Here is a 26,545-nt window from a genome sequence, read left to right as displayed (position 1 = left end):
CATCATTTACTTACATTTGTTCCAAGCCAATTTGAGATTTTGTTTTGTTTTTTTGAAGATATTTTGAAGAAATGTAACCACTGACATGGGCCTACTTGTTTTTCCTACAATAAATGCCAGTCGTTACAGGTGGTTTCCTCATATAGGCATATTGTACTGTGTGTAAGATAACATATTTTATTTTAATCCTTTCTTCTTTCATTGGTTTTATGTTGGGTAACAATTCAACTTCACAGATGTATAATGACACACACTGTATTTAAGTTTGTTTTTAGATCATTGTAGTATTTCACTTAATGTTAAATTCTTTAAATCCTAAACATTGCAACTCTTCTTTAAGAATGAAACCAAATGCATTAAAATACTGCCTTCGGAGGTAGCATTCTAGGGAAGGCTTCAAGGCTCATGTAAATCCACATTCGGTTTCGGGAGGTACTTTCTGATTGAATCTTGATGGCAGCATAGATGTGTTCTTCACTGCCTTCAACACCACACAATCTAGTGAGTTTTATGACAGTTGAGCTAAATAATAAATATGCCATCTGGAAGTGCCAATTGGGTGTAATTGTGTGTGTAAATGTTTATTTTTGACCAACGTTTCCACTTTTTATGGCATTCCTAGCAGGTAACTTGTGTTCTAGTAAGCAAATATTCCCTTAGTTATCATAAAAGCTCTATGTTGTTGAACATGGGTGAATTGTTATGCTGTCTCAGAAGTATGAAATCAGTTTTATGAGGTGCGGTTGTGCACAAATGCTGCCTTAAAATGTCATATTGCCTGATAGAGGATCAAGGGAACAAGTCTTTCCCTCGTTCATATTGTTTACATATCAAATGTTTTTGGAAAGCATCTCAAATGAGAAGCATATTGTGGCTAATAGCATTGTGATGTGACACTGACTTTAAACTTAAATCGACTATATTATTTTTTTTAATTATTGATTATTATTATTATAATATTACATGTGTGTCATAAATGTTCCATATTTTGTTTTGCTAAACATTAATGTATTTAACTACATTCAAACCATGAATTTTTGTCTTAAAAGAAAACAAAATGTGCATTACTGACACCTTTAAGTATAGTGTTATATTTATTTAGCTGTCAAGCAGGTACGCATCACATATTTAAGATGGGCCCCTGAATCTGCCGAAGAACAGGATGCTGTTGGTTGGGTTGTGCCTGATGTAAAACAAGAAGGGATGGTCAGCCATGAAGTGCTCCTCTCGCAACATACAGAAGGCCACAATGGCTGCCGTTGCGGCTGCTGCCTCTGTGCCTTCTTCATTTACATCCACAAAGGCTTTGTGGGCGACCGCCGAAAGGAAGAGGCCACCGTGACCAGTCATTCCTGTCAGATCGGCCTTTCCTTCCTGGAACACAGAGCTCATCCCCATCCCCATCAATACTTCTACCAAGGAACTCTCAATCTCCAGTTTGAACCTTGGCAAATGGACTATGATATCTGTCTGGGTGTCCATGTTGTTTCTGTTGGTCCATTCGTGCAGCTTGTCAATGGTCAACTCGCTCTCCAGCTGTCAAACACACAAGCATTAATACCTTGAGAGCGTGATTAAGACTACCAGTAGTTGTTCAAGAAATAAACTGTTTACTAACCTTCAGAAGAGGATCAGATCCATCCTGAGTTTCCTCGGGAAGAAGAATCAACATGCTGAGTTCTTCCTTTACATATGGCAGCTCCAGCACTTGCACACGGTGGTCATAGATGTAGTTGAATGGGAACTTTTTCTTCTGGTACATCATTTGTACTGGTCTGTTCTCTTTCTGAAGGAGGACAGACACGCATACCAGTTAGTGAGTGACCAGGAAGAGAACATGTGCCTTTCAATGTAGTACACATAATCTCAAAGACATGTTGCTGCAGGTGTACTGTATTTTGAAAACAGATCAGGGTTAGACCTGGTTTATTTTAAATGGCATTTCTTTGGTGTCTTGAGCATTAAATCTCTGCAGCCAGTTCCCTTTGAAGTAGATGGCATTAACTAGAGCGAGTCGGGTCATTCCAGTCACCATACCCGGCTTGAGAAGATCTCTGATTTTATCTGGAAAACACAAGTTTCTGACTTTACATCTGAGGCTTTATTAAAAAGATATTCCATGAGAAACTGATGAAAATGATCTTCTTACTCTCTGTCTGCTCCTCCACCCATTTGTTAATGAGCTGTCTTGACTGCTCAGATGCTCCAATGAAGTCCACAGCCTGAAGGTCAGCGTGATACAGATTCAGAGAGGAGCTCAAATATTCCTGCAGGACACATGACAACATGTTCAGGCAACAAGTGTGAAGAAAGACAAAATGTTTTGTTTGGTTATGTTTACATGCACCAGTTTTCATCAATCTGATTAAATTGAATCGCAGATCTGTTAACATGTACTCTAATCAGTTATCTGATTGAAATATAGGGCGCAGTGGGTAGCACAATCGCCTCACAGTAAGAAGTTACGAGCCCCGGCTGGGTCAGTTGGCATTTCTGTGTGGAGTTACAGGTGAATTGCATAAGCTAAATTGTCCATAGTGTATGTGTGTGAATGAGTGTGTATGGATGTTTCCTAGTGATGGGTTGCAGCTGGAAGGGCATCTGCTGCTTAAAACATATGCTGGATAAGTTGGCGGTTCATTTCGCTGTGGCGACCCCTGATTAATAAAGGGACTAAGCCGAAAAGAAAATGAATGTATGAATGATTTAAATATCCATTTATATGGATTTGATCTATACATTCTGATTCAAAATATTCAGTGTAAGAAAGTTTAGGTTCAACGTATATTACATAAGAAATTTTAAAATATTTTTTGTATTTTTTTGAGCAGGCTATATTTAATATATATATACCATTTATAAGCTTGAATGTTTAATTTCTTAATTATAACTTCTGATATTTTAATTCTGCGGTACTCATTTTATTTTAATTGTATTATTTATAGGGCTAATTTAAACTTATACTATGTTAAAGTGCATTTCTAAAATAAAGTGCTTCAGTAAGAAGCCCAACGAAAATATAAAGACAGCAGATTTACACGTTTTATCATACATTAATCAAAATATGTACAGGCTAATGCTGTCAATATTGTACTGTGCATTTGTTCCAGATACTTCTGAACATGACTGAGAAAGTAGTCAAGCATTTACATTATATATATATATATATATATATATATATATATATATATATATATATATATATATATATATATATATATATATATATATATATATTGCTGTTGGATCAGATTATAAAAGGAATAACCACTCCTTCTAGTTTTATCAAAATTTCATAGGATCAAGCTTAATTGGTTTGATTAAGACGTTCACATGAACGTTTTTAAATTCGACTGAACCTTCAATCTAATTAAAACAGATTATTTGGCTGCACACAAATGTAGACACTCTTAAAGTCAGATGGACTCACAGGTAAGAAGCTGAAGGTTTTCTCTCCATAGAGGCGGTTGGCCAGTCTGAGGATGTAGGAGGCTGATGGACTGTTGATAGATGAGATGAGACTCTCAAAATGAGAGTGAACATCAGACACAGAACTGAAGGACAAGACCTGCACAGAGCAAGAGAGGTTATTCTAGTTGAGTACACATATTATACTGTATTTATTTGTTAACAGGAGAGGCTTTGCAAATCATTTAAAAATATAAAAAGATGGCCATGGTCTTAAATCAGGGGTGTCCAAACTTTTTAGGCCGAGGGCCAGATGCAAAAAAAACAACGTTGTCGCGGGCCAAATTTTACATGCATCACACAGACACGCATATATATATATGTATATGTATATATATATATATATATATATATATATATATATATATATATATATATATATATATATATATATATATATATATATATATATATATATAGTTGAAGTCAGAATGGTTAGCCCCCCTAAATTGTTAGCCCCCGTTTATTTTTTCCCCAATTTCTGTTTAACGGAGAGAAGATTTTTTTCCACACATTTCTACACATATTAGTTTTAGTAACTCATTTCTAATAACTGATTTATTTTATCTTTGCCATGATGACAGTAAATAATATTTGACTAGATATTTTTAAGAAACTTCTATACAGCTTAAAGTGACATTTAAATGCTTAACTAGGTTAATCAAGTTAACTAGTCAAGTTAAGGTAATTAGGCAAGTTATTTTATTACAATGGTTTGTTCTGAAGACTTAAGGGGCTTATAATTTTGACCTTAAATGGTTCATAAAAAATTAAAACCACTTTTATTCTAGCCGAAATACAACAAATAAGTCTTTCTCCAGAAGAAAAAATATTATCAGACATACTGTGAAAGTGTCCTTGCTCTGTTAAACATCATTTGGGAAATATTTGAAAAAGAAGAAATAAATCAAAGAGGGGCTAATAATTTAGACTTCAAGTGTGTGTATATAGACAGACAGACAGACAGACAGACAGACAGACAGACAGACAGACAGACAGACAGATAGATAGATAGATAGATAGATAGATAGATAGATAGATAGATAGATAGATAGATAGATAGATAGATAGATAGATAGATAGATAGATAGATAGATAGATAGACCATAACAAGAACTGCTGCTTAATTGAATGCATGTAATAGCGACACCCGGTGGTTATTTATTGAATTACGTTCATTTTTGTATAGCGGGCCAGATTCTATTGATATTTATAAAAAGCCTCGCGGGCCGCCACAAAACTGATTGCGGGCCGCAGATGGCCCGCGGGCCGTAGTTTGGACACGCCTGTCTTAAATAATAAGCCATGGGTGTGCACAATCATTTATTGCAAGGAGTGAATTAAACAAGGATTTTATCTAACTGTCATTCAGGTCTGAAGTCCGTTGCCAAGCATTTATATACATCATCTAGGTGTGTCTGAAATTATAACATAGCATGGCACCATACTCAAAGTAGGCAACAAGTTGGCTAAAACCTGGATTTTCAGGACCATTTCAGATTTTGGAACTGCTGGTGAAAGAGTGAGAGGGAGAAAGAGTGGGAGGGAGGAAGAGAGAGGTATGTGCAGCTGTAATCATTTGTTTACAGTATTCCAGCACTGACTCACTGTTGAATCAGTTTCTCACTGGCTGTATCACAATCTGTGTCCGCTCTTTTGCCAATGAAAAGTTCTGCTTTCTCTAGTTACTTGTTAAAAGCTAAATCATTTGCAATCACTAACACTGAACTGAATTTCAGTCTAACAATATGCAACAAATTTAGTCTGAAAAGACAAAACAACAAAACATATCACTGATGAGTCAAATCATCTATTTCTATAGCATGTTAGTTTATACAATGCAAATTGTGTCAATGCAGAATTACAGAGATAAACAGAGAAAAGGAGCAGTCAATATGCTTATAGTAACATATATTAGACGATAGGGTGTTTATGAAACATGAACATTAAAAATGGACCATAGTATATATGGAGTTAATATGTAACTACAGTTGCTCCATGTATAGTACCTACCAAAAACGTCATTTTGCCGCTTTACAATAGTCCATGAACTTCATGAACTTAGTGGCGTTAGTATAGGTTTACTGATTTATATTTCCTGTTTAAGTGCAGTGGACATATGACCATAAAACTGAGGTAGCTCATCTTGACTTACTTACAAAAATATGCAAATAAATTATGTTCGGTTTGTATCTGTACAAAAATATGCAAATAAATTATGTTCGGTTTGTATCTGTACAAAAATATGCAAATAAATTATGTTCGGTTTGTATCTGTACATTTTTTCTTTGGTCTTTGATTATGCAATATTTATCTCATTTTTGGACACCAATTTCACCTGTGATTATATTCTGATGTGATTTGTGACTCTTCAGGTCATTATCACAGTCTATATTTTTTGGTTAAATTTATATTTTCTTAATCATAAAATAATAATGAACTTAAAAAACAGTATTGATTTAGCTTCGCAAGAATTGTTAGGACCAATGAGAAGGACAGGTATTTCCTTAAATCTTGCTTAAATAAACAAGTTCAAAAGGTGAGCAGTACATACCTGTGTGCTTTTGTTTGAACGTTATAAATGCATCTCTCAGCTCACACTATGAGCAAATGTTTACTCTTTTGACATCCGAGCCTCACCCCATTTTCAAACAAGTGCCTGCTCTCCTTGTTTGGGGTTGTGGTTTTGTTTTCAAGTAAGATTTGTTTTAGATATTTTGTGATTCAGTATCAGTAAAAAAAAAAAAAAACACACCACACAATTCTTGCTTATCTCATACCTTCTCCATTTCTCCAGCAGTGTCTCCTCGGGCCCCCAAGTAGACCATGCTGAGCGCTGCACTGATGCTCAGTGGAGAAAAGAAGATGTTTCCCTCAGCACTGCTGGCGCTCAGAGCCCGATAGAGATCCAGAGCAAAGAGACTGTTAGCACGAGAGACTCCCTCCATCACTGAAGATGATGATGATCACGCTGATGAAAATTAAAACAAAGGACATATGGCCATCGTTAATTCAATATTGTACTTTATTCAGTTCAATTCAAGTTTCTTTCTAACACTGGTCAAAAAAGTTAAGGTTAGTTAATATAACTTTATTAGAGCTATTAGTAACTTTAACTATAGTAACCAATTACTGATAGTTTCCCAGTACTCGGTTGCAGCTGGAAGGACATCCGCTGTGTAAAACATATGCTGGATAAGTTGACGGTTCATTCCACTGTGGCGACCCCTGATAAATAAAGGGACTAAACCGAAGGAAAATGAATGAATGAATAAAAACTAATAGCTTTTCAAAAGTCGAAGCTATTAGTATACAAACATATCCTGCAGTTCTATAGTATATAGGTGATGTCTGTGCACATGTTCAATGAAATGTATTAGTACTATTTGCGCGAATTGCTTATTTAAAGTTTTTCAATAAGTGACGTAATGTCAATACTAATTAGCATATCGAATATCAATTTACTCTGCTGTCCGTTAATAATACAATGTCACTTTTACACCAACTCCTGTAATAAAATGTCGGTGTAAACATTTCCCTTGCGAGCAGGGAATAACATCTTCAGACAAAAGCGGAAGTAGCAAAGACGGTGTTTCTTCCTACGCGGTTCCGCCTGTTTAATTTTGAGTATATATCGTAGCTTAAATGGTGTATTATTACTTACATTTGATGAAAGATGCTTGCCTCAAACGTGCGTTTGTGTGCAAGAGAAAAATCTATCGCAGAGTTAAGGGATATAAAAGGACCAGCAACGCCCACTAGAGCAGCACAAGCTGGACTAACGTAACAAACTGCACAAATTCAACATATCACAGGTGAGTCAGTCCCACACTCCCCCGCCCTTTTACAACTGATACATCTAAGCTTCACTTGTTTTATTGAATAATGCTAATCGTTTTTTTTAAACAAGCAAAGTTTTAAAGTAAAAAAGAGAGTTTGTTTTGGGTGTTTTCTTTAGAGAGAGGCAGAGAGAGAGAGGGTGAACAATAGGAAATACACTTTATGTTTTGTCAGCAACACAAGGCAGATGCATTGAATGAATGTGACAGCTCTGGACTAATCAGTTGGACTTTGTGCATAAAGGGTGAGTCACACTGCTGGATCAGAGGTTCTGTGCAATAAAACCTTGCCAAATGCCTTTCACAATAGAGGCTGTGTTTGTGGAGGTGTTCATCTGGAATGCTTCTTCAGTAAAACGTTTCTGTCTACATGTATTAAAATGCTTCTCGCTTTATTGATCTAATGAGCAGAGGGTATTTATTTATTTTGTCAGTACTTTAAGTTGCAATCTTATGAGATAACACCAATAACTGGCATAAGGAGTAAATATGCACATGTGACCCTGGACCACAATACCAGGAGGTGTATTTGTAGGAATTGCCAACAAAACATTGTATGAGAACAAATTATTGTTTCTTTCTTTCACATATGTGGGGTCTGTCCTTAAACTTATCATATGAAATGTATATTGTATTCCCTTAAACTCTGCACCTTGTAGAAAACATACTGTACATGGTTTTTACAAATATTTTCAAAATAACTTTTTTCAAATCATCTTTATTTATATAGCGCTTTTACAATGTAGATTGAGTCCATGCAGCTTAACATAGAAGTTCTAGTAAATTGAAACAGTCCAGTTTTTAGAGCTCAGTTTAGTTCTTTTTTAGTTCAGTTTAATTTAATTTTCACTGCTGAAAGTCCAAACACTGAACAGCAAATCCATCGATGCACAGCTCCACAAGTCCCAAACCAAGCAAGCCAGTGGTAACAGTGACGGGGAATAAAACTTCACCAATTGAGGAAAATGAAGGGAAAAAAAAACTTTGAGAGAACGAGGCTCAGTTGGGCACAACCATTTCTCCTCTGGCCAGACTTCTTGTGCAGAGCTGCAGTCTATTTCGTACACCATGAGCTAGTCTCCACTGGTATGAACAAATAAGAACACACAGACACAAACATACAATTTTACAAATATTTACTTAAGCATATACTTTTTACAGTTAATTGTCTTGAACCTTTCATTTTTTGTCTAACTAATGCTGCATTTATTTGTTAAAATTGTTTTGTAATTAATTAGTAATTACATTAAAATTATGATTTAAAATCATCAGTTTATTTTCTTTTCGGCTTAGTCCCTTTATTAATCCAGGGTCACCACAGCGGAATGAACCACCAACTTATCCAGCATATGTTGTACGCAGCGGATACCCTTCCAGCTGCAAACCAACACCAGGAAACACCCACACACTCTTACACACATACACTACGGACAATTTAGTTTACTCAATTCACACTGAAATGCCAACTGACCCAGCTGGGGTTCGAACCCACTGCGCTACCCTATTATTAAAATTATTATTATCATTAAATATTGAAAATAGTTGTGCTACTTAATGTTTTGTATAATGTTTTCCCATTATACTGTAAAGAACAAAAAGTTAAAAAGAACAGTTTATTTGAAATCCTCATAAAAATATTCTTTGATATTTCTAATCAATTAAATTCATCTAAAATGTACACATTAAATTTAAAATACAAGTTTAATACAAGTGTTTTATATGCATAAATGTTTAAAATCCATGCATGCATAGTAATAAGGCACACAGAATGCGTGTGAAATAAACATCTGAACATAAATTGCAAAATTACAAGGAATCATGCAAATAAATGCATTACAAAGGAAGCCCAAACCGAACTGACCTTTGTAAGCCCTCAAATCTAATTTTCACTTCCTCTTATTCAAATGAGAAATTGTGTTCAGTTACAACAAGTGGAAGAATGGGATTAGCTGTGAATCTGAAGAGCCCTAGAATAATGCCATTTGAGAGCCACTAGATGGCAGAAATACTCACTTTGTCTGAAAGATTTTTATTTATTTAATTTTTAAAATGGATATTTTTATTTTAATATAAATTGTCAATAACAATGTGTACCCCTCAGATTTACAACACAGGTACACATTAAGTAATACAAAATGTCCTTAACATCTAAACTATTTCTTGGTTCAGTCTGTCGAACTCTGTATAAATATTTGTATGCACGCAGACAATCACTAACAGAAACACGCACACACACACACAAACACAAACACACACTGTTGCTGCTCTTGAATTACACTCAGACAGCAGCACTTATACGTCAGAATGAGGTTTAAATAAAACTCAACTTGTCAGCACCATGGTTTGCTGTTTCCACACCTCTCACTGCATGCATATTTTCTCCTGAGTGTGTGAGTTTGTTTTTAATCAGCCATAGCGTGTCCTCAGAAGACAGCTAAATCTGACATCCCTTTGGGAACTTTTGGGACATGCCCAGTTGGAAAATAGATCTTTAAATAAATCAAATAATGTTTGTTTTATCTTGTAATAGAAATTCGTATGCTTATTCAATCCTCAGACAACTTAGATTGTTATGATTTAACAGGCTGGAGTCAATTATGCTGCCTTTATGTTTCATTTGTTTTGATATACTGTATATTTTTACTCTCGTTGGCTGTTAAAAACCTTTAAGAAATCCATGTTGTGATATGAAACTTTAATGAGGTCAAGACCTGCCTGGAAATACTTTAACTGTTAGGTTCCATGAAAATGTTCATGAGCCAATCAGAGTCAAGCATTCAACATCCAATAGTGCAATGTATGACAATTATTATCTGCAAAAATCTGTTGCACATTCTCATTTAGATGGCTAACTAAATGCATGAGAATGTTTATGTGAGAGGAGAGAGAGAATTAGTCTGGAGGGACAGAGGGAGGGTGTAATTTGTCTCTCTTTAAGTGAGGGAGGAATGGTTGGCAATGAAAACGCACTATGCAGCATTGCAGTGTGGCTGACAGACAGGCAGGCACACACGTCCCTTCATAACAGAACCAAACATCTGCAAATGTACTGAAACACCCGTAGCGCACCAACACACAGACAGACACATGCACTTCCCTTGACCTCGTTCCCAACCCAACCCAACTGATGATGTTGCAAGAGTCGAGAATGTGTGAAAAAAATTATAAATAAAACGTTTGATATGTAGCCCATATAAAGCCTGTATGTATGTTTAAATAAGTAATTGCTTATAATTATATAACATATGATATGAAAATGAATAAATACTAGAACAATACACAATTAATAGAGTGTTTGTATGCTTGTATTATTAGCCCTCTTGTAAAATTCATTGTTTATTTTTTAAATATCAAATATAAAGTGCTGGTTAATCAGAGAGCAGGATTTTTTTGTTTCACTTTTTAAAAACATAATAGTTTTTTTAAAGTCAAGTCAAGTTTAACTTTACAAACATAGAAGTGAGCCAAAGTGCTGTACAGAAATTAGCCAACAAATTAAGCATAATAGTCCTTAAAATACATAAAATATAAGATAAAATATAGCTAAACGCCACATAAATTAAAAGGTATTAGGATCAGGTGTTAAATGGCAACGAAAAAAAAGTTTTAAGAGCTGATTTAAATGAGAACACAGAAAAGGCATGTCTAATGTGCAGCGGCAAATCATTCCAAAGTCTATAGGACCTACCACAGCGAAAGCACGATCCCCTCTAAGCTTACGCTTTGTTTTTGGCACAATCAGGAGAAGCTGGTCAGCTGACCTGAGAGAATGAGTGGGTTTATAGGGGTGTATCAGCTCAGAGATATAAGGTGGGGCAAGAACATTTAGAGATTTAAAAACATTCATTTATTTATTCATTCATTTTCTTGTCGGCTTAGTCCCATTATTAATCCGGGGTCACCACAGCGGAATGAACCGCCAACTTATCCAGCAAGTTTTTACGCAGCAGATACCCTTCCAGCCGCAACCCATCTCTTGGTAACATCCACACACACATTCACACACACACTCATACACTACAGACAATTTAGCCTACCCAATTCACCTGTACCACATGTCTTTGGACTGTGGGGGAAACCGGAGCACCCAGAAAAAACCCACACGAAGGCAGGGAGAACATGCAACTCCACACAGAAACGCCAACTGAGCCGAGGTTTGAACCAGCGACCATCTTGCTGTGAGGCGACAGCCACTGCCTCGCCCATATTTAAAAACAAATAAAATAATCTTAAACTGTATTCTAAAATGAACTAGCAACCAAAGAAGTGAAGCTAACACCGTGGAAATGTGGTCATATTTGTGAGCAGCCAGTTAACAGTCGTGCTGCAGTATTTTACATCATTTGCAAAACGGCTGGCCTGCTACTCCCCACTTACAGTGCATGACAGTCATCTAACAGACTGGTCATAAAAGCATGGATCACTGTTGTCTTGAACTGTTGTTTTGGTATATATTGCTTTATTTTTGCTAGTTGTCTTAATGTAAAAAAGCTAGATTTTACTACCGCTGTAGTCTGATTGTCAAATTTAAAATCTGTGTTTTTTAACCCTAAATTTATGACTGTAGGCTTAATATGCTAAGCTTTACGAACCCAAATTGAATAGAGGAGTCCAAGTGGTACCTTCAAAAACCATTACTCCCGTTTTGTTTTCATTAAAACTTAAAAAATAAAAGCCACCCAAGACTTCATTTCACTACGACAATCAAAGAGCAAGTTGACTGTCATTTTTCCTAAGCGGCACACAGTTAAAGTCAGAATTATTAGCTCCCCTGTTTAGTTTTTTCCCCAATTTCTATTTAATGTAGAGCAGATTTTTTTCAACACAATTCTAAACATAATACTTTTAATAACTCATTTCTAATAACTGATTTATTTTATCTTTGCCTTGATGACAGTAAATAATATTTGTCTAGATATTTTTCAAAACACTTTTATACAGCTTAAAGTGACATTTAAAGGCATATCTAGGTTAATTAGGTGAACTGGTAATTAGGCAAATTATTGTATAATGATGGTTTGTTCTGTAGAATATCGAAAAAAAATAGCTTAAAGGGGCTAATAATTTTAACCTTAAAATGGTGTTTTAAAAATTAAAAACTGCTTTTATTCTAGCTGAAATAAAACAAATAAGACTTTTTCCACAAGAAAAAATATTATCAGACATTTAGTGAAATATCATTGCTCTGTTAATCATCATTTGGGAAATATTTAAAAAAGACAAAAAGAATTCAAAGGAGGTCTAATAATTCTGACTTTAACTGTAAATCTGACTATCTGCATAACAATGGAATGACAAACCATATTTCTTAATTATTGAGCCAAGGGTAGGAGATAATGAGAGAAAAGGAGAGGACCTAAAATTGAGCCCTGTGGAACCCCAAAAAAGAGAGGAACTGATGAGGACAGAATTCCAAATAACTAACTCGTTGTCTTTGTTATAATGACAGTACAAAATGTTTGATTATTTCTTTTGCAAGATACACTGCAAGCATTTAACTTAAAGTGCAATTTAGGTTACCTGGGCTAATAGTTTTGACTATAATAATATATAAAGTAAAATATTCCAGCCAAACAACAACAACAAAAAAGACTTCCCAGAAAAAACATGTGATAGGAAATACTGTAAAAATTCCTTGCACTGTTGAGCATAACTTGGAAAATATTTGAAAAAAGTATAAAAAAATTCATGGTTATAGAAGCTATTAAACATTAGAGCAATTTTAAAATATATTCCATGCTCATACAGGGTTATGAAAGGACAAGAGCAGCTGCAGATTGATCCTGCTATTTTCAATGAGAACACAATCCATCATATACCACAGCACAACTGAGCCCACAGCATAGCTAACCTATATTCCAACACAATAAAGGCATCTTTATAGCTTTAACTGGAGGGACACAGAGTGAGAACAGATCATCACCTGTTGAACTGTCTCAAACAAGGCAAGGAGATCACAATCTGACCCTGGTGGTCGTTTCACTAGATTTACCATTCTTAAAGACATAATAAATTAACTGTTTTTATCTGCAGTTGTGGATTCGCTGTATTTCCTACATTTGACATCTGGTGTTTAAGCACAAGCTGCTTTATTGATACTGCATTGTTGCAAAAATAGTGTACACTTAAATTGGGTAGACTGACTCCATGAGGTGGTTTCTCATTGACAATTCAATCACAGCTGAGGGCTATATATAAAATAGTGACAAGACAAAGGTTTACTAGTCTTCAAAAGCCACTGAGTGGGTGCTTCACACTGAATTATCTAGGAAAATATTCTTTCCATTACATTATTTTTCAGTTAACCTTCAGTTAAAGATGTATAAAAACATGTTTGAGGTAAACTAACATTCAGTTATGAATGATAAAATAGAAATGTTGAAGAATTTGTAAAATGTTTCAATAGCATTTGTATATTATAGAGCGTGTTTAGTATAGTGTGTTTTTCTTATAGAGTTGAAGCCAGATTTATTAGCCCCCCTTTAATTTTTTTTCTATTTTAAATATTTCCCAAATGATGTTTAACAGAACAAGGACATTTTCACAGTATGTCTGATAATATTTTTTCTTATGGATAAAGTCTTATTAGTTTTATTTCAGGGAGGGTTTTATTTATTTTAAAAACCATTTTAAAGTCACAATTATTAGCCCCCTTAAGATATGTATTTTTTGATAGTCTACAGAACAAACCATCGTTATACAATAACTTGCCTAATTACCCTAACCTGCCTAGTTAACCTAATTAACCTAGTTAAGCCTTTAAATGTCACTTTAAGCTGTATAGAAGTGTCCTAAAAATATCTAGTTAAATATTATTTACTGTCATCATAGGAAAGATCAAATAAATCGGTTATTAGAAATGAGTTATAACTATGTTTACAATTTTGTTAAAGAAATCTCTCTGTTAAAAAGAAATTGGGGAAAAAATAAACAGGGGGGGCTAATAATTCTGACTTCAACTGTGTGTGTGTGTGTGTGTGTGTGTGTGTGTGTGTGTGTGTGTGTGTGTGTGTGTGTATGTGTATATCTATCTATCTATCTATCTATCTATCTATCTATCTATCTATCTATCTATCTACACACACACACACACACACACACACACACACACACACACACACACACACACACACACAACGGAATCTTTATCCATAGAATCTTTAGTTGATATACTGTATATATCATAAAAAGTTTGACAAATATATCAAACTGTTAATATTTTATAAATATATAATAATAACTTACTAAAAACATATTAATAATGCAAATTCAGTAATAAAACTGGTAACCAAATGCTTATCCTTGCTTATTATGAATTAAATAATATATTATAAGTGTTATTGGCGTAACTTGTTTTAACTTCTTTTTACAGGCCTAACAAAACAAGGCTTGTTTTTTCTTTCTCCAACCTTTTGTCATTTGGTTGGTTGGATTTACAGTCATGGAGTTGCCCTCCTCACAGACACACACATATACACACGCACAGGACAGGGGAACACATGGCACTGAAATTCCACACCCTCTACAATAACACGCTTTACCCCTTCTCAGTCTAATATGCTTCTCTTTTCCCCCCTCCACGCCCACTCCTCACATTTACACTTGTCTCTTCCTGTACATTGCTGACCCGTTCCCACATCACACTCACTCACTCTGCCTGCTTACTTGACTGTGTGCCACTAACACAGTGTATCTGATGTGGACAAGACTCCAGCCCGGAGGCTGCTTGCAGATTTATGGCTAAACATCCTTGATACGGATGCGTTTTACATCAGAAAGGGTGAAAATCTCAACTGGAACGACTTAATCAAATGTAAGTGAAAATCAAACTACTTCTTGAACTTCTATAAATGTGCTACAGTATTGTAAAGTAAGATATACTGCAGTCATATTTGCCTTTATTGAATATACAAGCTGCTATTGTTTTGCTTTTAACCCTGTACATACAAAGCACATATAGCCTGCCTTGATTAATTGAATACTTTGACTCTATTAAAATGCATGAGTGTTCCTAAATGTTTGTGTTAAATCTACTGGTATAAGTGGAATGTACATTTTAGTATGTGTAATTTAACACTGCACTCCTATTACCATTAGGCAGCTGCAAAAGTGATGGTGTTGATATAAGATCAGAGATTAAATGTTCCCTGATGCGTCTGTTGACCAGTACAAAATGGCTCCACAAGCTTTAAAGTCATATTGGTTTTCATTTTACAATAGAATTGCTGTTATTCATCAAGACTTTATCCTTTTTAATGTAGTTGTTTTACTAAGGATCCTTTGGACATATCCTTTGTTTGTGCTGTAGTTATAACTGTTTATTACGTGTATATTAGCAGTGCTTTAAGGCAGACTTTTCAAAGCTAAAAACTAAAATCTTTGCCCCATCAAATGTTATTAAATCAAAACTGTCTGTCAAAAATTGTTGGGAAGATGTGACGTCAAAGATGTGATGTTCCAAGAGACGAGCTGCCAAAATCATGCAGAGTTCTTGGCTAGGGCGCTAATGTAATGATATATTCTCACAGGGCAATATCAAAGGAACATTCTAACTCTAGAATCGCATCTAATCTGTTTAGTGACCACTGCCATTTCGGTAGCTGGGCTCATATTTAAGACAACTCATATGTAAATGTCCTACACTGATTTCATTTAATTAAAAAAAAAAACATTCTATGAACAAAGATTATAGAACTAACTGCACCTTCAGATATTAAATGCCCCAATTCTGCAATTCTGTTGTTTTTGCATAACTGCAGTGAGAATTTGTCATCTCCAATGAAAATATGTATCTTTTTATGTGTTAATAAACCGAAGTTCGGAAGTCAACTTGATTAACAATATAAAAGTTTGAACTGTGAGTTACATGGCATTTGATAAAATAAAGTCTCATTTACCTTTTTATTTATTCAATGACATAATAACTTTCATATTTGGCAAGTAAATAGTCAAAAATATTTTCAAACACCATAACATGCTACATCATAGGAGCATGGTAAAACTAACTGAATATGCCTTTACCAAATTTCCTGCTTGATTACAAGTTTTTCCCATTAAAAGAGGGAAAAATGTATCGGGTTATGAATTTAAACATTTTTACTGTTAAACATGAATGCACTGCTAAATAAAAACACACAAACATGCACACACACATGCGGTTGCACTACCTTTAGAGCTGGAGAAAATGATGTAGCTGTTAAAACATAATAAAGAAAAGCAGTCATGGCAACAATCATTCTCCCCATCCACTTTGTTAAATTATAAGATAGTTTCCAGGCACTTTTGTTTCAGTCCAGTTTTCAACTAGGAAATTAATGTTTACAGTAATTACGATAGCACAAGAAAGCATTAGCAATAAAGCATGATAGGGATATAGCAATGTACTAAATGTTTTCAAACATTTTACTAACATGTTAATTCATGCTCACAATGAGCTAAAACATAGGTAACGTAATAAGCAACTTGATAAAACAAGCTAATATATGCTAGCCACAGCTAAAAGCATTAGTAATGCTTTGTTAAAATATGCTATCTACGTTATACATGCTAGCAATATATTAGTAGCATGTCCATTTATTCTAACAACACGTTAGGATAGTTTTAAATCATGAAATGTCCTAACAACATGCTTATCCACTAGCAATGTGCTAAAACATGCTATGTTAAATATGCTTAAAAATATGGCATTTCTTTATTTTCTTTCTTTTTTTCATTCCCTCCCTCCTTCCTTCCTTCCTTCATTCATTCATTTATTCATATCAACAAACCTTACTTACAAGACACAAGTGTATTGTTGTGTTCTTTTCCAGAGAGTATCCCAGCATGTGTTGACAGAGAGTCAAAGAGTTTGCCTTTCATCACTGTAGAATAAGCCATTTAAAGCCCTTTAATTGAGCGACTGTAACACTGCACCAGAGAATATGAAATCAAGGCCAAGATCACGGTACATAGTCACGACTCACACACTCACTGTTCTATACAGGACAAAATGCCAACAACACTGTCAACAATGGCAAAGTAAATAAATAAAAAGCAACATTTCAAGACACTTTCGCACTATGTCAGACATGTTTCCCCCCCAGTGTTTCCTTTCCAGATTCTAAGTCTTTTAATAGGGTTTGTTTTGTATTCAAATCACATGCATTGTGGAAAGAGATTTAAAGTGAACATAAAAAAACAAAGTGACATGGTTTCCCCAATCTAATAGAGATGACACAGTCAGGACCAGCATTCCTAGGTCATTCTAGGGAATAATGCTTCGCCACAGGCGCCAGAGCTGATTGAGGCTTGTGTCTAGATTGAAAATAGAGCATTGCTCTTGTTGTTGGGGTCTCCCAGCCCCAGGGGATCACTCCACTCTAGGACTTTTTGTTACCCCAGAGCATGTAGATGGATCAACACGCTATGCACAGAATGGCATCTCAGCTGATCTCTTGGAAACAGAACAACACGCTTAGTAGCATCAAAGTATGTTGAGGTAGAGCTGATGTCTAAATGCATACTGGATCTTTGGTGGCATATATGGTGCATAAATTACTCTTATTATTTTTATTGTGCCATACCTCCATTTATTTTAATCAGCTTTATTCACATATAGTCAAATTTTGGAAATTCTCGCCTTTAAATAAGACAAAAATATATTCTACAAAAGTTTTATAACAATACAGAATAGTCTTTCAAAATGACAATCACCACCTGGCCCAACTGCTTTAAGCTTTAAGTGACCCCAATTTGACCATTTGACCCCAATAAATCTGCTTGTAGTTGCTAACCCTAACCATTGCCCAACACAGATGACAGCACTGACCCGCATCTGCTCACTGACCCAGCCAGCAGCATTGAGTCAAACATGCATTTTCAACTGCTCTTGTGTCTATCTTTATATCCACATGAAGCTTAGATAAACAAAGACACCATAGAAAGAGGCTTATGTAGAATATTAATCAATAAACTGAATGTCAAATGAAAGTAGCTAACTGAAAATATTGTGTTTCAATTGTAAGGTGCTTGATAATTGCAAGATAGTGTCAAAAAAGATAGATGGACTAAAAATGCTCATTGATTTGACCTTAATTAGTTGTATCTGTACACTTGCATTACATCGATCTGTTACTTTCCTCCCTATTAATTATTGTTTGTTGTCTATTTTTAGCTTGGATACAAGCAGACAATATCAGAACTACAGAAAGCAAAGGAGTGTTTATTCAATAAGACATTTACTGGCCTTCCATGTCCTGGATTTCTTAACAACAGAGCCATGGAGGGAGATGATTCACAGACCAAGGAGCTTGACGTGGGTCGGCTTGCATTTTTCGGCCACCTTGAGCAAGTAGAAAAAATGCGGTGCTACTGGGAGCTCAAACATGTCCAACGAAAGACTCTTGAGCAGGTAATTTATCCACAGAAATGTTTGATACACGTTCATCCTCTTTGCCTTTTGGGAGGTGAGTTAGTATAAAAACTGATGTTTTTGGTGTGTGTAAATTACTGAGTTAGTTTGGAGAGGAAAAAAAGGAAATTAATAACACCTAAAGGTGCTACATGTATGCTTTTTGACTCTTCTAAAGCATAAAAACACCATAATATATTTGTAGATATGATATATTTCAAGTGGGCATTCTTGTTTATCTGAAAAACAATGCTTAAATCAGATATTCTGCTTTGAAAATGTCTGTTACGTAGCAGAACGGCTTTCTTTGTTTTGGTTCTTTTATCCGGTTCAGTGCCAGTGTAGCCAATTATATCTCAGCACCCCGGGTTACTTTGATGGAAAATTGCGCATTTGATTCATTTAGTCATAAAGGCTCTCAAAGCATGTGTCTGTGACCGAAATGCGATCTCCGGTGGACAGTAGCAGACTCCGAAAAGGGACGCAGATTCAGAGGTTATTAATTAGCAAATAATATAAATATTACAAACTTAAACATTGTAACCCTGTGTCCTAACAATGCGCTACGTGACGAGATTTGCAATAATAAGCAAATTGGCTGTTTGCACCAAATAAAACATGACAGAAATTTAAAAACAGCCATTCACAAGCACAGGATAGCGCACTTACTGCACTCCAATGAAATGGTAAGAAGCCATTTCTAATATATCAATTCGAGGTGTTGGTTAGGACAAAAGCTCCTTGTAGAATGAAGAATATTCCTTCTATTGCGTGTTGTTACTTTTATAACAAAAAAAATTAACAAAAATAACTACAAGGTTAAATAAACTGGCAACTGTGCTGCTAGGGATTCTGGACGCAGAGGCTTGGAGGGGTCCACAGTGAAGTCTCTGGGAACTCTGGAATATGATTTTTTTACCAAGACTTCACTGAATGTGGTCTCCTACAAGCCTTTGAGTCCTATGCACTCTGTCCCTTTTTCCACAGACTCCCACACACATGGGATTAATAAACAGAACAGATGTAACTTAATAAGAACACAAACTAGCAATTAAAATTCAAATAGGTAAATGGGGAAAAAACTAAACCCAAACAGAACAGCACTGCTACAGTAACTCCCCCTCATGGAATGCAGACAAATCTTTGTTGAGGAAGTAAAGACTTATAGAACTTGTAAGTAGGGCATGACTTCAACCAAAGAGTGGCAGATAGATGGGAGCCTCATGGAGAAAACAATGGAGAGAAAAACCAGAGAGGAGATGGAGGAAGAAACCAGTAAGAGACGCAGAAGACATCAGGGTGAAAATCAAGAGTGGAACCAATGGAGGGAGGAACCAGGGCAGTGCCAGAAACCTGAATGACTGAAGTGGAGCTGAGAACCAAAGATGTACACCATCATCACTGCTCTACACAGCCACAGCAAAGTCAATGGCTTGTTGGACCAAGGTGGAGCTGAAGTGAGACAGGACATTGATGAAGCCAAAGAGATGGCATGGCCCAAAGCTGAAAAGGTTGAGAGTTAAGGAACATCTGGAAGCCTCTGGCAGAGGATGGAGAAGAAAGATCAGTGGAGCTGAAGGTCCAAGCTCTGTCCTGGAGGGCCACTCTCCACCAGAGTTTAGCTCCAACTTGCTAAACACACCAACCTGGAAGCTGCTAGTATGACTAGTAAGATCTTAATTAGCTGGCTCGGGTGTGTGTTTAATTGGAATTGGAGCAAAACTTCTCAGGACAGTGGCCCTTCAGGATTGAGTTTAGACACTCCTGGTTTTGATGAACAAACCCAAAAGCAGTATAAGGCAAAAATGGATCAACCGCAAGAAACCACACCTACACCATTGTGGAGACTAGGAAATCCAAATTTCTTTGAATAAAAGCTTCTGGAGTTAAATAAATGAACAAACCACAGCAATATCAACAGCAAACAATAAACAGAAAATACTGAATGCTTAAATACAGGGGCAAACTCAACTGAGTCAATATGGCAGATAGAGACAATTGAAAACAATATGACATTTAGAACTTAGAAAGCGAGAACATTTCTGACTGACCATGTGACACGGAAGACTGGAGTGGCGGCTGGCGGCTAAAAAATTCAGCTTTGGGATCATAAAATGTATTCAAATAGAAAATATTTAACAAAATTATATTTCTATTAAATTTAAACAGTTAATAAGAGTTTTTTTTTTTTTACAAAGATGACAAAATCAGCAACCTGCCAGGCTGCCACTGCCTAAGCCGATTTGTGTATTATCTATGCCAGTTGTGTTGAACTGTTTTAAATGAGCCTATAGAGGGAGCTGTATTACTATGGATCAAACACATGACAACTTTCACATTTCCCGTTTGGTTCTGCAAATTTGTATTAATGTCAGTAGTATTTGTCAGTACACCACAAAAAAAATAATTTGAACATTGTTAGTTCAGTTTTAGCCTTTACTAAAAAAACTCAACTAAAACCTTTAGCATTTTTTTCACTTTCAATTTGTGTTCATATTCTGAAGTAAAAACACAGTGTAGACCAGCATACAAATACATGCGCACACCCACAAACGTTTATTAACTCGACAATAAAAAGGAGGCAGGTCTGTGAACTATAAAATTGCTTTTGAAAATGTGTATGTTTATTGGTCGTCCAGAAGAGGGCGACAGATCGTGTGAATTTAATTTTAGCCTACTACAGTGCATGCTGACTCACTAGGGCTTTCGCTCTTTTTATATTTATAATAGCCTATAAGCCTCTCAGTTTTAAAGTTTGACACTTATGCTTATCATGTGGCTTTTAGATGAATAAATGTAACTATACGTTATCTGTACGTTTAGTTCAGCTTAGTTTAAAAGACCCAACTGTATCATAACAAACAATATTTTTTCAGCACGTTTTCTTAATTTTTATTAGCTTATTTTTATTATTGGATTCAATACCAAATCTTGTTTTTAAATGACTGTACATTTGACATTATAGTGACACTAGTTATGACCTGTAGGTAGCAAAGCAAAGTCAGAAACTTCAGAGTTGCAGTCTATTTAAATCAGATCGCTACTGTTACAGTTTACACCGCCAGCGTGTCTCTTATCGCTTTGTGCATGCGATCACACACAGCACGGTGTTTTTGATAGCTGTGACTGTGTGTCTGAATGTCAGCGCGCACGTGCGCATATCTCTAGTCCGATTATAGTAGTCACACATGTGGAGAATCCATGACAAGTTGCCATTTCTCTGTTGAAAGCGTCCCGGAGTATCGGTGTACCTGAGATACGCTGAGTACGCGACCTGCTAGAGCAGCGTGTGCGTGGACGTGTCGTCAATCCCATTGTGTGTGTGTGTGTGTGTGTGAGTGAGCACTTTAACTGCTGTGTCTAACGTTAAAGGATACACCAAGTTCTGCTAACTGTCCTCAGCACCACCTGTCCACCTCTCGTCTCGGTGACTGACGGAACTTTTGCTCCTAATACGGAAAAATAGGCGCGTCCTTCTCGCCTCCTCTACCCGTGTCTGAGCTCTCCTGCGCCTGCCCGCCTTTCAATATCCGTCGCTCTTCTGCACGGCTGATGTCAACAACCGACCGACGTGAAGAGAAAAAAAACGAGAAGGGCAATTTCTTAACATCAGACAGCTGAAAAATAGTTTAAGGAGTTAAAGCGGATGTTGTAAGGAGGTTTGGCTGGTGTGAATGTAGCTACCATGGAGAACTTCTTGCAGGATAAGGACCTCTGGATTGTGGGAAGCGTTTGTTTGGTTGCATCCATCCTGTGGAGACGATTTTGGAATTTATTTACATACAAAAGGAAAAGAGAGAGTTCACCAGAAAGTGCATCTATTGACATTGAGGTAAAACTCATCAATATAAAATGCCTAAATATAAACACACACACATAAGGGCTGCACAATATTGGAAAAATATAGCATTGCCTTATGAATACAATTTCACCACATTAATTAATAAGCCTATCTCTATTTGGAAAGATTGTATAATGTTAGATGGATTGGAATGATTCTGCAGTGGAAGTGCATCTCCATAAAATCTAATAAACAATCTAGAAACTTTTTAGTGTTCTTCGACCCATTTTCAATGTAGTCTGTACTATTTGCTGTACATTTCTGTATTTGCATGTGTTGAATTTCAAGAAAAAGATACAATTGAAAAAGGGCTTTATCGTTTACTTAAGATTGAGGAAAAGTTGATTTTACATTTGCATATTCGTTCAGTGACAATTTGTGACATGCTCCCTTTAATATTAACCATGGTATTTTGAGTATTTGTCTGAAATCACATGTAAATATAACTTCAAATCAACATTAGCACTATTTATTAGACTGTAAACCATGTTGTGTGGGATATTCATTGACTGAGGATATGATTTCCCAATTTAGAATTTGTAAAGAATACTTTAATAAAAATATATTAAGAAGAAAGTCCGAATGTGCGAATATAAAACCAACGTTACCTCAATGTACTTAAGTACAGTAACTGAATTATAAAAATAAAAACAATTCAATAAAATTAATTGTAGTCGAAATTACAAATAGTACAATTTTATGCCTGAATGCTTTTTAAGGTCATTATACAATCATCAAGGCATCAAAAACACATGCAAGTGATGATTCAGACTCAGCATTGTGTGTATGCTCGCGATGTGACTTGCGAATGCACACATTGCAATATCGATGCTGAAACGATATATTGTGCAGCCCTACACATGCTCGGTATGTAAAGAAAGTGTAGCAAAAATTTGAATATATTTTACAAGAGTTAATTAGGCTATTATAATAGAGTGCTGCAGAAAATAATTCTGATTGTGTTATGAATGTTACGAAATTCAGCATGTTCTTGAGTTATACAGGAGTTATATCTGAGTCTTGCTGTAGGATTTTGGTTTAAATATCTGTCGCGATGGACAGAAAAAGTATTGATAGAACTGATGATGTGTTCATTTTAAAGAGTTCTCTTGCATATATGTTTAGATTTGGACTTATTTTTATAAAGCAGGTGATTTTGTTTAAGCAGGACTGTTTTAATTTTAAAGGTTATAAAGAGCATGGGTTTTCAAACTAGGGCCTTCTGTGGGTTTTTAAACTAGGGCCTTCTGTGGAGTCTCTGCAGGTTTATGGAAATGTTTGGCAAAAAATAGCATATTCAAATAAAAACAGAACAAAAATAAATGAATACAATTTTCGAGAGCAGTTAATCAAACTTTTATTTTATTAAGATAAATAAACTGAAATAAGTGACTACGGTATAAAATAAAAAAGAAAAACATTTTGGATTAAAATAATAAAAATATTGCTTTCTAAAAATAATTAATATAAAAGCATCATAAAATTAGAATAAATTACAAGTAGCTTATTTGTATGCGTTTTTAAAGTATTAATGGGCTCTTATTACTAGAAAACAGTTAATTCCTTTTATATTCAATAAGGGGGTCTCTCAAAGAAGGATGATCATATTTGGGGATCTTTGAAATGACAGCAATATGAAAATCAGAGAGACAATATAAGTGAATATAACATTTAGCGTGCATATTAGTTAAGATCTGCAGTCTTTTTTTGTCTCCCGTTGATTTTGACATGGTTGTAATTTAATTTATTTGCCATCCAACCCAACCAACAATCGAAATCACGATGGCTTACATTTATATATATTTTTGTGTTTGTGTGTATTTACATGGTAAGCGTCAAAACAACGTTTCTGATGAAATGACCAAATAGCACAACAGGGTGTAATTATTTGTTTTTATCTGTTCCACTGATCGCGTCCTTCAAATCATTTCCTTCACAGCAGACACACACACACACACACACACACACAAACACACACACACACACACACACACACACACACACACACACACACACACACACACACACACACACACACTTAAAATGGTATTTTAATGTAATGTTTACCTTGGTGAAGGAGCAGAAAATGGTGTTACTCCTAAAATAACTTGTTCGTTGGTCAGAACAGCATGTGCTAATGTGAAAATTCTGGCTTAACCCGAGTGTTCTTGTCTTCGAGGGTGATTTAGAGGTGTCTGAGGAGCTGAAGGAATTGAGTTTCACATTGACAGCTCTGTATTATGAAGGCCTGCAGACTTGTTAGTTAAGTTTCAGATATCACCATGTGACTATCTACATGTTGAGAGACATTCATGGCATTTATTGCTTATGGCTTTTTTTCTTGGTGTTTCATCAGCATGAACTGCATGCATTTGACTTCCGGCTTTCATTGACACTTTCTTAAACATTTAATTTCAGAAACCGAAACGATACATTTTATTTATATCAGGTTTTCAATGAATTTGCGTTGTGGTGATCTTAAAAACCCTGCATAGTCATTCTTTTAAGCTATAGGTAATATTATATTGATTTGGTTTTTGCTCAGAATATTGACATGCCTTTTTCTGAATCATTCAAACACTGTTATTCATATAGTTATGCCCACATTTGAAGCTCTCTCTATGAATGTTGTATTCTACTTTTGATGCAGATAAAAAGATCACTGTGCTTTCTGTCTGTTTAATAAATATGTTTTAAAAGTAATAATATTTCTGAAAACAAGACGATATGCTTTGCTTGACTAGAAAACTCTTCTTGATTTAAGAATGTTTAGATATTAGATAGACTAGAAACAAGACAAAAATCTAAGTAAGAAATGCATTTTTTTTGCTGTGTAGTCCCTAATTTATTCAGATCTCTGCAAGTAATTTGCAATGCTAAAGGTTTGTGCTATACTTAATGTTCATTATAATTGTCAACCCAAAAGACTTTTTTTATTTTTTAATTGTGGATTTACAGTATTAAGGTGTTAAGCCATGCATTTGATCTAGCAAGATTGGACACAAGATTAAGTCTAGTTGTCTATGTTGTCTGTGTTAATCATCTAGTAGGGCTGCACTGTATTGGAAAAATAACATTGCAATATATTTTTTTTTATCCTGCGATACATATTGTGATATTAATACAATTTAAGAATTTTATATTGATTGGGATAATAATAATAAACAATCTACAACCATAGATATATTCAGTGAAAGAAAAGATGTGAAATAAACAGGGTTTTGTTGTTTTTCGAGGACATTATTCAAGTAGGGCTGGGCAAAAATACATTAAAATGTATTTTAAAATAAAATACCAAATACCTTAATTTTAGGTTTATTAAAATAAACTACAAATTACAGTATTTTGAATTTAAAAAATACTACAAAATATTTTTACAATGGAGCATGACATTTCTTTGCATTCTTCCATCAGTTAGACCTATTCTGTCTACCTCTTCCCCATAAAACTGATGTAGTGAAGTAAACAATGTTTGAGAGCAAATGTGGCCAGTAAAATTGCCATCACCTTTGTACATTGATTATTCAACCTCCTAATATTTTAAAAGGGTGTTAAATAAAGGGTTAATTTAATTCTTTTGTTCACAGAATTTACAGAAACCTTTTTTTATTTTGGCTATTGAACTCTTCAATACTCAAATGTAAAAAATTTATTAGGAGTTTCTGATTATTAAATATTTGTCTTTCATATGTTGTGACATATTAGGGCGTACATCTTTTCTCTTCATTAACATTACTGTGGACCCACTGATCAACTACTGGCATTTGAAACATAATAAAGTATTGTATAGGAATCGCCACTGTAGGACTTATTTTTATGTTGTTTGTTTTAATGACAAACATTTGGCGTCAGCAATCCACCCAAAACTACTATCTAGACCAGACGTGTGAGTGACTGGATATGTAGTTCTTTTGCTGGCAGATTTGTAGTTCTCCAGCAATCTGCATAGGTTTGATTGCTGGTGACTGTGACAAAGGTATTTTGATACAAGTAATTAACAGTAAAAAA

The 26,545-nt window shown here is 35.2% G+C and overlaps 1 protein-coding gene and 2 long non-coding RNA genes across 3 annotated transcripts in view; 1 reads left to right on the top strand and 2 right to left on the bottom strand.

Moving 5' to 3' along the window:
• Positions 1-1,075: 1,075 nt before the first annotated feature.
• serpinb1 (serpin peptidase inhibitor, clade B (ovalbumin), member 1) lies at positions 1,076-7,163 on the bottom strand. The gene is given in 7 exon segments (NM_001002653.1): positions 1,076-1,536; positions 1,619-1,786; positions 1,922-2,064; positions 2,150-2,267; positions 3,431-3,568; positions 6,249-6,439; positions 7,133-7,163. Coding segments are annotated over 6 exon segments (1,143 nt in total). The 5' UTR covers positions 6,417-6,439; positions 7,133-7,163; the 3' UTR covers positions 1,076-1,128.
• Positions 7,032-8,874, top strand: LOC147832223 (uncharacterized). The gene is made up of 3 exons (XR_015518456.1): positions 7,032-7,283; positions 7,427-7,552; positions 8,618-8,874. It is a non-coding gene; the product is annotated as an uncharacterized LOC147832223 (long non-coding RNA).
• An 8,107-nt stretch (positions 8,875-16,981) lies between these two features.
• Positions 16,982-26,545, bottom strand: part of LOC141379245 (uncharacterized) — a 44,093-nt gene continuing 34,529 nt past the window's right edge. Inside the window, exons 3-5 of the long non-coding RNA XR_015518452.1 lie at positions 22,381-22,447; positions 22,074-22,245; positions 16,982-20,199 (exon numbers count right to left, since the gene is read on the bottom strand). This is a non-coding gene — a long non-coding RNA (uncharacterized LOC141379245). The remainder of the gene's footprint in view (positions 20,200-22,073; positions 22,246-22,380; positions 22,448-26,545) is intronic.

This window comes from Danio rerio, chromosome 20, assembly GCF_052040795.2.
Source record: "Danio rerio strain M-AB ecotype USA chromosome 20, GRCz13ab, whole genome shotgun sequence".
Taxonomy (NCBI): Eukaryota; Metazoa; Chordata; class Actinopteri; order Cypriniformes; family Danionidae; genus Danio; species Danio rerio.
Note: the sequence above shows the minus strand (reverse complement) of the source record. Positions and strands in the feature narration are given on the sequence as shown.